The sequence below is a fragment of the Alligator mississippiensis genome, chromosome 2 (assembly GCF_030867095.1).
Source record: "Alligator mississippiensis isolate rAllMis1 chromosome 2, rAllMis1, whole genome shotgun sequence".
NCBI lineage: Eukaryota > Metazoa > Chordata > Crocodylia > Alligatoridae > Alligator > Alligator mississippiensis.
The window spans coordinates 276,395,415-276,410,254 of NC_081825.1; the positions used below are offsets into that span (position 1 = coordinate 276,395,415).

The 14,840-nt window shown below is 44.7% G+C and overlaps 2 protein-coding genes across 3 annotated transcripts; one reads left to right on the forward strand and one right to left on the reverse strand.

Annotated features, from left to right (window-relative positions):
- The first annotated feature begins 218 nt into the window (after positions 1-218).
- Positions 219-7,868, forward strand: LYSET (lysosomal enzyme trafficking factor). Of its 2 annotated transcripts, none has more exons than XM_059723186.1 (2): positions 219-405; positions 3,918-7,868. In XM_059723186.1, the coding sequence occupies exon 2, from the start codon at positions 3,934-3,936 to the stop codon at positions 4,327-4,329; it is 396 nt and encodes a 131-aa protein (XP_059579169.1). In that variant the 5' UTR covers positions 219-405; positions 3,918-3,933; the 3' UTR covers positions 4,330-7,868. The 2 variants fall into 2 exon arrangements, with proteins under 2 accessions (XP_059579169.1, XP_059579168.1); XM_059723185.1 differs by having other exon boundaries at positions 220-409.
- A 5,184-nt stretch (positions 7,869-13,052) lies between these two features.
- On the reverse strand, positions 13,053-14,834 carry GON7 (GON7 subunit of KEOPS complex). The gene is made up of 2 exons (XM_019481654.2): positions 14,458-14,834; positions 13,053-13,188 (listed from the first exon to the last, which is right to left on the reverse strand). The coding sequence occupies exons 1-2, from the start codon at positions 14,660-14,662 to the stop codon at positions 13,076-13,078; spliced, it is 318 nt and encodes a 105-aa protein (XP_019337199.1). The 5' UTR covers positions 14,663-14,834; the 3' UTR covers positions 13,053-13,075.
- Positions 14,835-14,840: the final 6 nt, after the last annotated feature.

Consider the following 14,840-nt stretch of genomic DNA (forward strand, 5'->3'; position numbering starts at 1 on the left):
GACTCAGGACGAGCTGCAGCTCGCAGCCGCCGGCGAAGCTCACAGCCCGGCCCGGCCCGGCCCGGCGCGGCTACACTGGGGTCAGGCCCCGCCCCCACACAAGATGGCGGCCCGCCAAGCGCCCTCCTGGCGCCGCCAGTCACGTGGCAGACAGCCGAGGCGCGGCGCAGTCAGCATAAGGCCGCGGCCCGGAAGTAGAGCCGAGTGCCTCGGAAGTAGTGAGCCTTCATACCCGGAAGTGTTGCGGTTCCGGTGCGGCCGCCGCAGGGAGATGGCAGCTGCCCGGCGCCGAAGGCAGGGGTCGAGCGGGGCTGCGGCTCCGCCCCCCTCCCGGCGCGGCGGGGCGGGGTGAGGGGGCCGGGCGGGCCGCTCGCCGCCTTTCAGCTCCCTTCTTTTCCGGCTGAGGCAGGTAGGAGGCGCGGGTGCGGGGGACGGAGCCGTGAGCCCGGGACGGGCTGTCGGCGGGGGGAGCAGGGACCCGGTGCCGTGAAGCCCGTGCGGGGTCCCTCACCGTGCGGCCGGGGCACTTACCGGAGACGCCTGGAGCGCCCGGTCCCGGAGCCCGCGCGGGCATCGCCTTGCTGTAGCCGGCTCGGGCCCTGCGGGAGCCTGCGGACCCGAGTTGGGCTTGGCCGTCGGCCTGCTGCCCGCGCCGCGCCGCGCCGCGCCGCTGCCCCGGGCCCGGCCGCACGCAGCTCGCTGGCCCCACGTGCCGAGTCCCTCTCGCACGGCTCGCTGGGGGGCTCGCACAGTGGGTTTACACCGGTCGCACGTGCAAAGTAATTCTCAAAAATGACCCCTTGGCCATAAAAAAGAGCCAGCCACGTTAGTGCCTCAAAATGTCACAACTCGGGAGTTGGTTTCTCTCTAGCTTTTGTGCAAACGTGCGGCAGCACCCTCTCAGCAACGACTTATAGGGCTGCATTTCTCAACCTGTGGGTCTGGACCCAAAAGTGGGTTGCAAGAACGTATGAAAGGGTTGTGAACAAACTTTTAAAATGGATTCTCTGTTAAAAGAGAAATGTGGAAAATGGTGGCTTTTCCCTCGCAGGCTGCCAGAATTCCAGCCTGTGGGGGCTGCTTGGGGCCTCCCATTGCCCCCCACACTGCAGGCAACAGGTTGGGAGCGAGGGGTACTGGGGTGGGACTGGCCATCACCGTTTACAAATGGGTTGTGGTACAAAAAAGGTTGAAAACCACTGTTTTAGAGCTCTGTAACAAGCGTTACTTTATTGGCGTCCTTTGTGAAAAGCACCAGGGCCTCCTGCGTCCGGGTGCCAGTAGGAACAGCATTTGGCAACTAGTTTTCTCCTTGGGCACCTTACTTCAGTACAGTACTTAAACCCACAAAGGGCAAATCCTTGCATGTGGAAGGATTAGTAGGAAAGGAAACTTAGCCATCATGGATCTCTTGTAAATCTAAATTGAATCTCTGACACGTCTTGTGTAATTACCAAGTAATCTGAGCTAACACGGCTGTGGCTTGTTTCTTTGGAGCAACATCTTGCAAATACCTGTATTAAGCTTATGTCTCCCTTGCCGTTACATAATTGTGCAAAAAGAAAGTATTTGTTAGCACAGCAATTGTGTGCCCAGAGGATGCAGACTTAGGGTCTTGCTTGAATTACAGGTGGTTGGATTTGGATTTGGCAGTCCTTGGTAGCTTGATCTCTGGGGAAAGTAGTGACTTGAGTTCTGTGAAGGGTTCTTTCACCATGTGATATTAACACTCATGATCGGAAATGACTAGTATTCATGGTCACATGGTGTTCAGTAAGTAGTTAAGTTGTGGTCTTATGGGTAGTGAAAAGGCATATGGAATTGGAATATAATTTCTATAGAGCAGTTTAAATTAAGATAAATTTCCACAAGAAAGGCAGGAATGCAGGAACTTCCAAGTAAGTAAACAAATAAATCACTGTTAAGTTTTTCAAGGACTAACCTCTGTTCATTTTCTAATCTAACTGAGAAGTGAAGCTGATGTTTTTGCTTGTATTCCATGTTATATAGAAAAAGAGAGCTAAAGTGGTTTGAGTTAAAGATTAGAATTAATCTGAAACTTCATAGATGATGTGGTTATAATATTTGCATTCTTATGTAAATTTCTTGCCTTTATTTTAAAGAAAATGCCAACAGTCAATTATAAAATATCTAATTCCTGATTTAAAAAAAAAAAATTAGACTGCCACAAAGCTGTTGGTTAAACATGTACTCTGGAATTTAGCACAGAGTTTATTTAGTAGATTAACAGCTTTTGAAACTTCCTGGATTATTTGTTTAAAATTATCCAAAATTGCATCCAGTATATTAGCATGAAACACAGAATTGAATAGTATAAGTTAGGCAGACAAGGTTCCTTGGGTGAATTTTTGATATCTTTTATTAGACCAACCCAAATAGTATAAGTTATGCATTTACATAACTTAATAGACCCTGAAAAAATGGTTAGTTTTGTTTGTAGATATGGACCTTCTAGTCACAACAAGAACAGCCTGGGGCCAGAGCAACTTTCCCCACTTTGTTTTGTCAAGGTTCTTCCTAGTGAGGCAGGGTTGAGAGAGAATTTATAAGGGATGGGGAGGTACACTGCTGTCCAAGACTGGGTACAGGCCATAGACACAAGTACATAGGTTATGATTTCAAAACTATTAATATTGATCTATTCTGATACCAGTTTTTATGCACTTATTCTTCACACATGCAGATGTGTATGTATATACACATGCACACAAGCACTAAAAATGTTATCCAGTGCATCTAACTTCCAATAATGAATCCAGCTTTATTAAGTTACTTGAAACCACTGCCACTTGTTTATTTAGATCTATTGCACAGAGTTCATTCTGTTTTCTTTATAGGAAAAAAGGAGTATACTTTGTAGCAAGTTTAGAAGAACAAATCCTGGTTATGGCAATCCCAGAAGAACATTTTCCCCCCTATCCCCTCTATCCTGTAGGAGGAGGGGGGGAAAAAAGTGGTTTCCTTTTTCTCTCTGAAAGTATTACGTTTTGTGCAGCTTCACTTACCAGGGCAGAAATGGTCTGAGAAGAGAGGGAGCATCGCAAACTAGTTAGAACTGTAACCATCAAAGGAAATGCTTACAATGATCAAAGGAAACCATTACAGTGTGGAACACCAGTGGTATGTGCTTCCCATGCTGGGTTGCAGACAGCTGACACATTTTGGACTGGCTTCAGCTTCTGGATTTTATGCACAGTGCTAAGTAGGACACATCCCAATAGTTCAGTTTCAGTGATAAAAGCACGAACAAATACAGATAGAATATATGAAACCAGTATTTTAGGTTTACCTTACATGTGCAGATAGAAAGAGATGTCCTTTGACATAGCTGCTTGTTTTCAGGGCATTCCTTGAAAACCCAAGGTGTCTAATAGGATTTCTTAAGTTTGGTTTTTAACCCCATTTTAGCAATAAATGGCCAGTCAGTTAGTGGCACTCATACAATTCTAGCTGGTTGAAAACAGTTGTCTTAAGTAGCACTTTTCCTATTAAAGGAAGCTAGTATGTGACCACCCTTCTTTTCTAGATAGGAAAATTGAGGCACAGAGGACAAGGGATTTGCTGGTCAGTCAGTTTTGTTTTGCCCAGTCTGTTTCTGCCTTGTTCAGATTGAGCCTCTGTTGGGTAGCCCATTATCCAGTCTTCAGCAGATGCTAGGTCATTCTAGTTTAATAGCAGAATTAAGCATAAGGATACTGGCTAATTGTGTATTGTTAATCTGCAGCTGATACAGCAGTCCTTAACTCTTTACTAATGGCTAAGAACCCCCAAACCGGATGTACTTGCAGTTGTTGTGGTTATATTATCATGCTAGGTAGCTTATGAACAGATTGGGTTACATCTAAATATTCCTCTCCCAGAATCCATACTGAATGGATGTTTTGTTTTTATTAAAGGTGCAGAGCATGGAGAATGATGAACTTCCGCCAGAGGATGGGCTGGATTGGTGTGGGGTTGTATCTGCTGGCAAGTGCTGCGGCTTTTTACTATGTCTTTGAAATCAATGAGACATACAACAAATTAGCATTGGAGCACATTCAGCAACACCCTGAGGAACCACAAGAAGGAACCACATGGATGCACTCCTTAAAAGTACGACTGCTGTCCTTGCCTTTTTGGTTGTGGACTATCATATTTTTAATACCCTACTTACAGATGTTTTTGTTTCTCTATTCCTGCACAAGAGCTGACCCCAAAACTGTGGGCTATTGCATCATCCCTATCTGCTTGGCTGTTATTTGCAACCGTCACCAAACATTTGTGAAGGCCTCTAATCAGATCAGTAGATTACAGTTGATTGACACTTGATACAATCTCTGGTTGCCATAGCTGCTTCAGAAACCATGCATATGCCTGATCTAATCACAAGACTGAACGGAAATACTGAACAGAGGCTAGAAAAGAGCCTTTTCTTTCAAACAGTTAAAAGGGGAACAGAATAGCAGGTTTTTAATTTTTAAGATAAGTTACAATTTTTAAAAGCGTGGATCTACCATGTCACCAGAAAGGAAGAGTCCTCTGTGACATGATGGGATAACTTCTCATTTTGCCTTATGATGAAAACTTGCTACACTTCATTTGAACCATCATGTGGGAAGTCCATTTCTGGTCTGCAGTCTTACTCTGCTGTACAAAAAGACAAACAAAAAAGATGATTTCCTAGGTTTCCTTTTGAGAAAAATCAAAGAACAGACATTTTGTGGTAAAATGTAAAATGATTAGAACATGATTATAAAAGCTGCACTTAACACAATACTTTGCATTCTCATTTTTCTGAATACATATTTCACACGTTAGAGCTTGTTTCTTAATTCACTGTTTTTAGAAGCAATTGTATTACACTGGAAGCAAAAAATGACACATGGCTGATTTATTTTTAGAAAGGGCAGTCCTCTCTGTCACAGACACTGAATTAAGGAGGTGCACAAATACTACATCATAGATTAAAGCTGGGGAGCAGTCTAGGCCCAGAGACACTTGGTCTGTGGCACCAAAAGAAGGCTCATCACTTACAGTATGCAAACCACTTCTCTTTCCCCCCCCCCTTTTTAAGTGGTTCCTTCTTTTTTAAAAAAAAAAAAACCCTTCCATAAATGCAACTCTTACTTCACTATTCTAGTTCCACTTCAGCAGCGGTGCAGAACAACTTTCTGTGGCATGGCATTGTGTTAGGAAATGCTGTAACTGAGTTTTAATTAGATAGGGAATATCATTGTAAAATCAACCAACCCCCCCCCCCCCCAAAAAAAAAACAAACCAAAAACAATAAGATGCAAGTGAAAATAAGACACTGTATGGGTGCTAAATTTCCTTCCCAGATACAGATCAAATTAGCTAAATGATTCCTGGATATGAGTAAAGCCATTTAAAAATACATATGTTAAGTGCTGGTCATGATTGTCTGTCTTAGCACTGAAATTGGAGGGTGAAGCTATTTTTGGCATAGTTTGTCAAATTCTGACTACTGTGCTTTTTACTTAAATGTAAATAGGCATTTTATTTTCTGATGACCCCTTTGGTTTCAGGATTTGTCAAAGATTAAGTATCCAGCCGTTGTGGACATCCCCTTTTTCATGTTAAGACTTGAAATGTGAAAAGCTCAAGCTCTTCAAGGTTAACACTTGATCTTCAGCAGCAAAAGCAGCAGAAAAAGACAAGTGTAAACTGACCTTTCTCAGTGGCCCATGAATGCCAGGGTTGAATCATAACAGCTGCTAATAGTTGACTTGACAGAGGTTACTGTTAACCATGTCATTGTCAGGAAATCTGGCTCTGTGGCATCAAATGCTTGTATTGATGTAAGGACTGAACAGGCACCTCAGCCTGCACAGGAACATCAGTGTACTAAGTTCTTGATTATTGTACCCACAATTGTTAGCAGCAATAGAACTACATCAGTTGTACAGGTCTTTAAAATTTAATGTAGATTGTTATGAAGATTAATATAATCAGGTTATGGCCAAACTACTCACTTTTTTCCACAAGTAGTTGTACATTTTTTATTTTGGATTTGATTTATCCTCAAGTCACTTTGGCCTCTGGCAGATATTAAAAGAAAACTAAGAAAAAAGAACAGATTAATGGTAGCCTGAATAAAGATATGAAAAATATAAACATATACTACCATGCATTTCATTGTGGAATATATCTTGTGACCCAAATGCAGTAAAATAAAGCTGTACCAAATTATATTCAGGCACCAATCCCAGGCTTTATTTGCCTGGCACTATTGTGTCTACTCAGTGCTGGCAGAACCTTTCAATCGCAGTAAAACTATTGGCGTTTAATACTTGGGAGTCCTAATGTGACCACACTGCTTAGCATCCAAGTTGTAATCGGGTTTTGAACTAAGCATTTCCCTGTATTTTGCATGTGGGGCCTAATATATTTGCTGCTCTTAGTATTCACCTACCAACTCAGACCTCACACAGGACAAAACTTTTCCAGAAACTCCAGTGCATGCAATTTACCCAACCACTCACTAGATTGAGTACTCAGTTGCCATCTATTTAATTCAAATCTCTATCTCCCACATTCCAGAATGGTGCACTAACTACTAGGTAGTCTGGATGAATCTCCCTTCTGCTGCAGCTGTTTTATTCGTATACTGAATATTCATTGGCTTAGAGAGAGCAAGAGCAACTTTACAGCCCAGTGATTGTGACAGTCAGTTGAGAGCAGCCTGTACTTCAATTGATATTTGTATGGCTTGGAACAGTTCAACAGGAGGGACTGACACCCATCCAGAATACTGATCATCCTGGAATGTAGGGTATTCTTGCAGACAACAGACCTGTTCTCAGATCAGGTGGTGAGAATTTGAAAACAGGGCTCTTACATCTAAATAGAGCAGCGGTGGGCAAAATGGTGGATCTAGCTGGTGGCTGGACTCCATTTCCCAGCACCCCCTGCCCACATTGCTGAAACTGGTTTTCATGGAGACTCCAGGAGCAGCAGGGCCATGACAGCATGTGGCCAGGGTTTCCATGGAGACCGGTCCCAGCAGCACTGGCAGGGTGTATGGCTGGACAGGGAGGTGCTCTGGGGCCGAAGTCAAGATCTGATGGTGATGGTATGGTCTGGAGCTGTGGCGGAGTTGCCATCCCTGCCCAGGGGGTGGGCAGATCCCAGCTCTGCCATGGTCCAGAACCAGGTTGTCACCATTGCAAGATCCCATCTCCAGAACAGTTCCCTGCCCAGCAGAGCACCCTGCCCGTGCTGCTGGGACTGGTTTCCATGGAAATCTTGGCCCCATGCTGTCACAGCCCTGATGCTCCTTTAGTCTCCATGGAAACTAGCCACAGCAATGTGGGCAGGGGCTGCTGGGAAATGGAGTCTGCTGCAGGCCTTATCCAGCCAGTGGGCTGGACTTTACCTGCCCCTGCAATACTGCCTAAATCACTGGACTGCTGGGCATGATGGGGAGAGGTGGTTTTTTTGTTTGTTTTTTACAACTATAAAGACCAACTTGGCTTAGGCAAGACTCTAGGAAAGGGGTCATGGCTGAGAATCCCTGAACAGGGGTAGGTACTATGCCAGCTTTGAGGGCATAGGTTTTGTTCTGGCTTGCCCATCCTTAGACACTTACCTTGCATAGGTTATGTGCTGAGGTTCTCTCCAAAATACACCCAACTGGGATGAAGTTGCCATTAGCCAACTGCAGCACCTAGAAGTTGGGCACTAGACTGCCTGAATTCCTGTGCCAACTGCAGCACCTTAACTGCTATCATTTTGCAATTAACAATGCATTACTGGAACATTTTAAAAATGTCTTTGGGGGACTAAATGCACTGTGAATGATTCACCTTTTTAAAAACAATAAAGCCTTCAGTTTGTCCTGGTTTGGATCTTTGTTGGCTGGACTCTCCGTTCTTGGATTTTAAGAGCAGGTTAAACTGACACTTGAGCAGAATGGTTTAGTCGGGGATAATTCTTGAGCAGGGGGCTGGACTAGATGATATCCTGAGGTTCCTTCCAATCCTTCTATTTTATGGGAGAGGGAACAGACATACTCAGAGCAAGTTACTGCAGGAGCTGCTCCCCCTACTTGCCTATCAAGATGGAATTACAACGTATGGTGGATTAGCATTTGGCAAACGGATGCAGTTTGCTCCAATCCAGTTAGGTCTAGTGCCAGTTATATGACACAATACTTGCATTTTTTTGCCGAGATTCATTTATTTGGGTCTCAAGGCTATTACAACTTGCTGTTGTTCTGAAAACTGAGGTAAATAGTGGCTTAGAATTCTTGGCCTCATGGCACCAGCAACATACTTGTCAATATAGACCAGCACTTCACTTCCTTAAGTCTCTCAGAGTGAGGAGAAGGCCAATTAGGAGAGGGTCTATAAGCAACAGTTCCAAATGAATAAGTACTAGCTGGAGCAGCCTTACTATGCACATAGCTGGGCTGGGAAGTTAGAAAGATTCATGAAACAACTGTTTTGCAGTGCAGAGCTATGCAATGATGGGAGTGAAGTGACCCAGCTAGATGAAAAGCACTCTGAAAACTACAGCAAAAAAGGCTAAGGGAAGAAAAATAAGTCACATGAAAATCACTCCAGGAAATTGGCTAACAGCAGGGACAGTGCAGAAATAATAGTAGTTAAACAGGGTGTTAGTAGCAGAGAATCACAGGCCAGCAAAAGTAGGCAGAAAACGAAGATCCTTCATTCCAGCTTCACAAATTAGGCAGGGATTGTTTGTTTTTTTTTAAAGGAGTGCTATAAAAAAGTTGCTTGACCCTTGGAGGCATTCTTTAGCTTAATAAGAAACAGAGCTGGTTAATTTCTAGTAGCAAAAAGAGTTCATGCACATACCCAGGAAGTATTTTCAACAGACTGCTATATACCAATTCCATTTCAGAAGAAGGATAATGCCTTGACATTCTCGCTCTATTCTACTAATATTATTAAAGCCTAATGCTGGACTGTATCCTTGGTGCAACATCCTTATTTCACCAGGGCAGTCAGTGAGCAGAAGGATCCTACCTATTTTCTGAGCCACGTGCTTAACTCCAGTATTAGTCAGATACACAATGCCACAAATGCATCTGATAAGAGCTGTGCAAGTGACACTTATGTTAAGCTGGATGAAGTGGTTTTTTGTCTCTGATCAGTGGAAAGATGAGGGATCAGACAAAGTCTAAGCTCTACTTACAGATGCTCTGACTAACAAGACACATCTTAGCACATATTTATCTGGTCTCTTTGTCCATGAGACCAGCACATCAATCTTGCCTCCTTTCCTTTTATCTGCATACTGCTTGGTGGGGCTGTAACTGCACTAGCTGTTATTCCAAAATCAATTTGTCACCATCAACTAAGTGAATGTATGTCAGTTTGGATTCTGTATACTCTAGAATTCCACAGCAGAATCAACCCAGTGTGTCTATAAAAACAAACACCCCACACAATCTTCATTACCATCATCCCTTCTACCCCAGCAGCTCAGAACAGTGTTCTTCATTACATTCTCTATGAGAACTTTACTCTGCTGCTCAAAACCTCTCATGTATCAGAGGGATACCATCTTAGCACCAGCTTATCTTAATCACTGGTCACTATACTGTTTTCCATACAACCCAGCTAGCCTGCCTATTTTTCTTGCTATTTCCTTGCCTTTACTGCTAGCTGGGCTCTTCCTATTCCCTACTATCAAGAATGCTACAAGCACATACCCATGTTTTGCAGGGAAAACTACAGGCAGACCCTAGAAAAAGTAGCAGCATATAGCAGATGCCTTGCTATACAGTACAGTTAGCAACCTCATGATCTGGAAAATGCCAAACTTGGTGTTTACAGAACTGAGATATCCCTGGAACAGAGAGAGATTACCTAGGTATTTCACACCTCTTGGGCTGTATCAGGCACCTTACAAATATAAGTGAACATTACTTGCTTTCTGTTCATGTTTTTCAGTGTTTGACATAATGCAGAAACATTTTTTTCTTGAAATAAGAGACTCTGCAGCATAATATCACACTTTCAGGATATACAGAGCACAGGTCATAGAGTCAAGTAGAAGTCAATTAACTTACCAGGGGTCACATCCAAAAAGCACTAAGTTCCATCTTTTTGCAGTAGCCATGATACCAGGATCCTGGGTACTATTCACCCTCCTTTAGAACACCTTAAGTGAATACCATCTATATAAACACCTATTGCTCAGTTCATCACCATTTTGAATGCCATTACTACTCTAAACTTTTTTTTAGAAAGGATAGTAATTTAGATATACCTTACTTAGCATTAGTTGAGATTCAGGTTTATTCTTGCCAATGCTGTTGCTTTTCTGGAGTTTTTCCTAATAAAGCCCAGTTATCTTCTCCAGTTACTTTCTTGCAATACTAATTTTCTCACTTATGAGCAGTCATCTCTGGGTAGACTGTATGGGCTAAAATAGAGGCTCTCTAAATAAGCTCGTGTAGGACCTATACATTGTTCTATATTCTCTTTTCTGAAATGCAGATTTTTTTCTAAAAAGCAAAGAGCTTGCAAGTGCAAGAAGAAAAACCCACATAGACTATCAAAATACATGCATGCAAAACAGACTGAATGTTGCGCTAATCAACAATCTCTCTCAAGTTTTTTGTATATATTTTGTTCTCATGAATATTCATTATACCCATCTTCATGTTATTCAATATTATGCAAACTGAACAGCAGGAGAGGACACTCATCTTACAACATGCTAAGGTAAAAGAATAATTTTTTTTTTTTTTTACACCTCACATGTAAGTGGTGGTTTATTTGTTTTGTTTTTTACCTCTAGAACTATTAGGTTGTTTATAATTTATGTCTGCATATGCTTATAATTATGCACACCATGGGAAATTAATTCCTGCCTTTACAGCTTAGTAATAACTTTAATACTGCACTTGTGTTTATATGTAACAGGTGATACAGTTACCAAACAGGTAAGAATCTCACTGTGTTAAGTCCAATGCAAATATAAAATAAAGAACAGTCCTCCCCAAATGGTTATAAAAGTGGTCTCTCTTGCAAACAAATCTTTACATAGGGGCTGACTGTGTTTGCAGTTTCCTTTATTAAACACTTTGCTGTGCATAGACTCCCTGTGCAGATCTCAGTGCTAAGATGGGGCCTAAAAATAAAATTTAGCAGGTGGATAAAGCAAGCTGGCAAAAGGACAGTGTGATGGTAATAATGTGTTCTAGCACCAACTAGCTGTAAGCAGTCTTCATATTTTTAATAAACTGATAATATTCAGAGTAATCTACCTTGTGATCCAAGTTAAAATATTTTAGACAGATAAAAGTTCATAGATTCATAGATGTTAGGGTCGGAAAGGACCTCAATAGATCGAGTCCGACCCCCTGCATAAGCAGGAAAGAGTGCTGGGTCTAGATGACCCCAGCTAGATACTCATCTAACCTCCTCTTGAAGACCCCCAGGGTAGGGGAGAGCACCACCTCCCTTGGGAGCCCGTTCCAGACCTTGGCCACTCAAACTGTGAAGAAGTTCTTCCTAATGTCCAATCTAAATCTGCTGTCTGCTAGCTTGTGGCCATTGTTTCTTGTAACCCCCGGGGGCGCCTTGGTGAATAAATACTCACCAATTCCCTTCTGTGCCCCTGTGATGAACTTATAGGCAGCCACAAGGTCGCCTCTCAACCTTCTCTTGTGGAGGCTGAAAAGGTCCAGGTTCTCTAGTCTCTCCTCGTAGGGCTTGGTCTTCAGGCCCTTGACCATACGAGTTGCCCTTCTCTGGACCCTCTCCAGGTTATCCGCATCCTTCTTGAAGTGTGGCGCCCAGAATTGCACGCAGTACTCCAACTGCGGTCTGACCAGTGCCCGATAGAGGGGAAGTATCACCTCCTTGGACCTATTTGTCATGCATCTGCTGATGCACGATAAAGTGGCATTGGCTTTTCTGATGGCTTTGTCACACTGCTGGCTCATGTTCATCTTGGAGTCCACTAGGACTCCAAGATCCCTTTCCACCTCTGTGCCACCCAGCAGATCATTCCCTAGGCTGTAGGTGTGCTGGACATTTTTCCTCCCTAGGTGCAGCACTTTGCATTTCTCCTTGTTGAACTGCATCCTGTTGTTTTCTGCCCACTTGTCCAACCTATCCAGGTCTGCCTGCAGCTGTTCCCTGCCTTCCGGCGTGTCCACTTCTCCCCATAGTTTTGTGTCATCTGCAAACTTGGACAGAGTACATTTGACTCCCTCGTCCAAGTCACTGAAGTTGGCATTACATAAGTAAAACCATACTCTTGCGTTTCTTATGTATTCTGGTTTAAACCAAACTTATTTAAAAAGATCCACTGCAAATCATGTCAACATTTCACAATTAGCATTTGAACTGTGGTAGAGGGCAAAGTCCTGATCGAAGACGTCCGTGTATCTTGTCAAATCAACTGCCAAACACAAACATACCTCATACCTGAACACCAGTGACTTCCTGTCTTGTAGGCTTTTTTAAAGCAATTTTTTTTAAATTATTTCCTTGCTTATGTATTTAAGCCAGTCTAGAATCCTCAAATTATTTTATATACATCTCTAACAACTTCTTCACAGGTAATTGTTAGCTTATTGTTTCTACCATTTCAAGTACATAAACTGTCTTTTTTTTCTTCCAAGTTTGTCAATTTTAAAAGTGATACAAATAAATACAGAGCTTGGGAGTAGTTCCTTTAACAGCTCTAGACTGTTTTATGCTCAGGGAGTATCCAAAACATACAACTGTTTGTGTACAATGTCTTTGCCAGAAGCTCCTCTTGACATTTACGTTCCATGTTCTCTTCTCTCCAACATTAAAATAATAATTTTCATCTACCTAAAAATATTTAAAAAACCCAAAACAAGCCACCCTTATTTCTTTTGTCAGATTATTTATTAAAATTAAATACTAGAAAAACAAAATGGTATTTCTCTTCAGCTTGGTTGTATTTTAGAACAGAAATGCGGATACCTGGCTTCCAAAAATATTCCATTTTTTCCCCGGAAGTAAGACTGTCCAGTTAAACATACATTTGATAGAACTGTTGGGTCTTTTTCTAAAATGCTAAGGAGTCTTTAAGGCAACAGTCAGGAGTGCTGAATTTTTGTCCGTTTTAAGGGTGGCTCATCTGAATGTGTTTTGTCAACATTGTTTTCTTCCTGGTCCTCATCTTCATCCTCTTCCTCTTCCCCAACATCACCTTGTAAAAGGTTACAATACATAGGTTAGTAACAGAAGAAGTGTTTGCAAATCCATGTTTTGAGGTGAGGGAACCAGAGGGCTCTGAAGACGGAGAGTCTCTAAATCAGCTGTTCTCAAATCTTTTTAGACCCAAGGCACCCCTCGGAAACTGGCAGGTCTTAGTTTGCACTAGACTACAGAAAAACACTAGAGCAAATTATCCTATTACAAAGTACTCAAAAAGACCACAGCAGGTCAGGTTTCTAGCACCATGGAGTCCTATTAGCAACCTCTGGGTTTTTCTCATAGAAATAAAGGGCTGCAAGGGACCTCAAAAGATTACCAAGTCCAACCCCCTATTCTGGGCAGGAGTACTGCTGAGATCAAATGATCCCAGCAAGGTGTCTGTCCCATCTCCTCTTGAAGACTTCCAAGGTTGGGGACTGCACCACCTTCTTGGGAAGTCTACTCCAGATTCTGGTGACCCTTACCGTAAACAAGTTCTTCCTTCCATCCAACCTGAAACCATCCTCTAACAGTGGTTTCCAACCTTTTTAAGTAGGAGATCACTTTTTGAACTAAAAAACAACTCAAGATCTACCATGTGCCACCCTCTCCCCCCACAGGTCAATCTATGGGGAAGGAAGGGGAGGAACAGATTGAGGCAGAGAGAGAAAAAATGATTTGGGGCTGTGGCTCTTCATCAGGTAAGTCTGTGGGGGAAGGGGCAGATCAAGGCCCCCCGCAGCGAGGGAGGGACCAGGGCACAGACAGGAGCAGGGGTTGGGGGAAGTAGGGCCCTGGCTGGGCCAGGGCATGTGCCCTCCGGGCCTCTGCTTGTCCCCCCAGCTCCTGCTTGTCCCCTGCATATGCCTCCCATTCCCTCCTAGGCTGTGTCCCCCCACCCCCAGACAAGCCACTTACTGCTCCATCCTGTGCCCTGGCTGTTCAGGGCCTTCCCCTGCCCACTCCCTCAAAGCCCAGCCCACAACGACAGCTGCCTCCGCTGCGCGCAGATGCAGGAAGCATGTGCCACCTGGGGCCTCAGCTGGTGTGGGTACAGTGGTGGGAGCCCCCCTACGCTCCCTGGACAAGCTGCCTGGGCTCTGGCCCTTCCACCACCTGCCCAGCAGGGACCCGCTCCGCTCCGGGTTCCGGCACACGTTACATTTAGGACGCGGTGAACCAGGCGCTCCCGCACGCACCGAGCGCCAGGGCCGCGAGCAGACACTGCGCTGTTCCTCAGCCCCCGTGCCCCGAACGCGCGAGCCGCGCCCCCCCCGCTCACCCTGGGCGCCCCCGCGGGGGCCGGCGCCGCTCTCCTGCTGCACCAGGGGCCCGAGCAGCGCCGCGACTTGCTCCTGCAGCTGGGCCAGGCCCCGGCGTAGCGCGCGGAGCTCCCCGCCCGCCCCGACGCCGGGCTCGGGCTCGCAGCGCACCCGCAGCGGCTGCCTCAGTCCGTCGCGCCCCGTCAGCTCCGCGCGCAGCTCCATACCCCCTCCCCCTCGCGGACCGGCCTGGAGCGGCACCGCCCGTAGCCAATCAGCGCCCGAACTGCGCTCCCCCGGAAGGCGTCATCACTGGCAGGCCCACGCCTAGGTCCAACGGCCGTCAAACTGCTCGTCCTCCGGCAGCCAAGCCCCGCGCACCACCCCTCCTCGGTCACGTGGC

Coding starts and splice junctions, on each gene's coding strand:
- LYSET (XM_059723186.1), top strand. CDS start 3,934: ATGATGAACTTCCGCCAGAGGATGGGCTGGATTGGTGTGGGGTTGTAT.
- GON7 (XM_019481654.2), bottom strand. CDS start 14,662: ATGGAGCTGCGCGCGGAGCTGACGGGGCGCGACGGACTGAGGCAGCCG. Junction 13,189..14,457: donor CCCCCGCGGGGGCGCCCAGG/GTGAGCGGGGGG, acceptor ACCTTTTACAAG/GTGATGTTGGGGAAGAGGAA.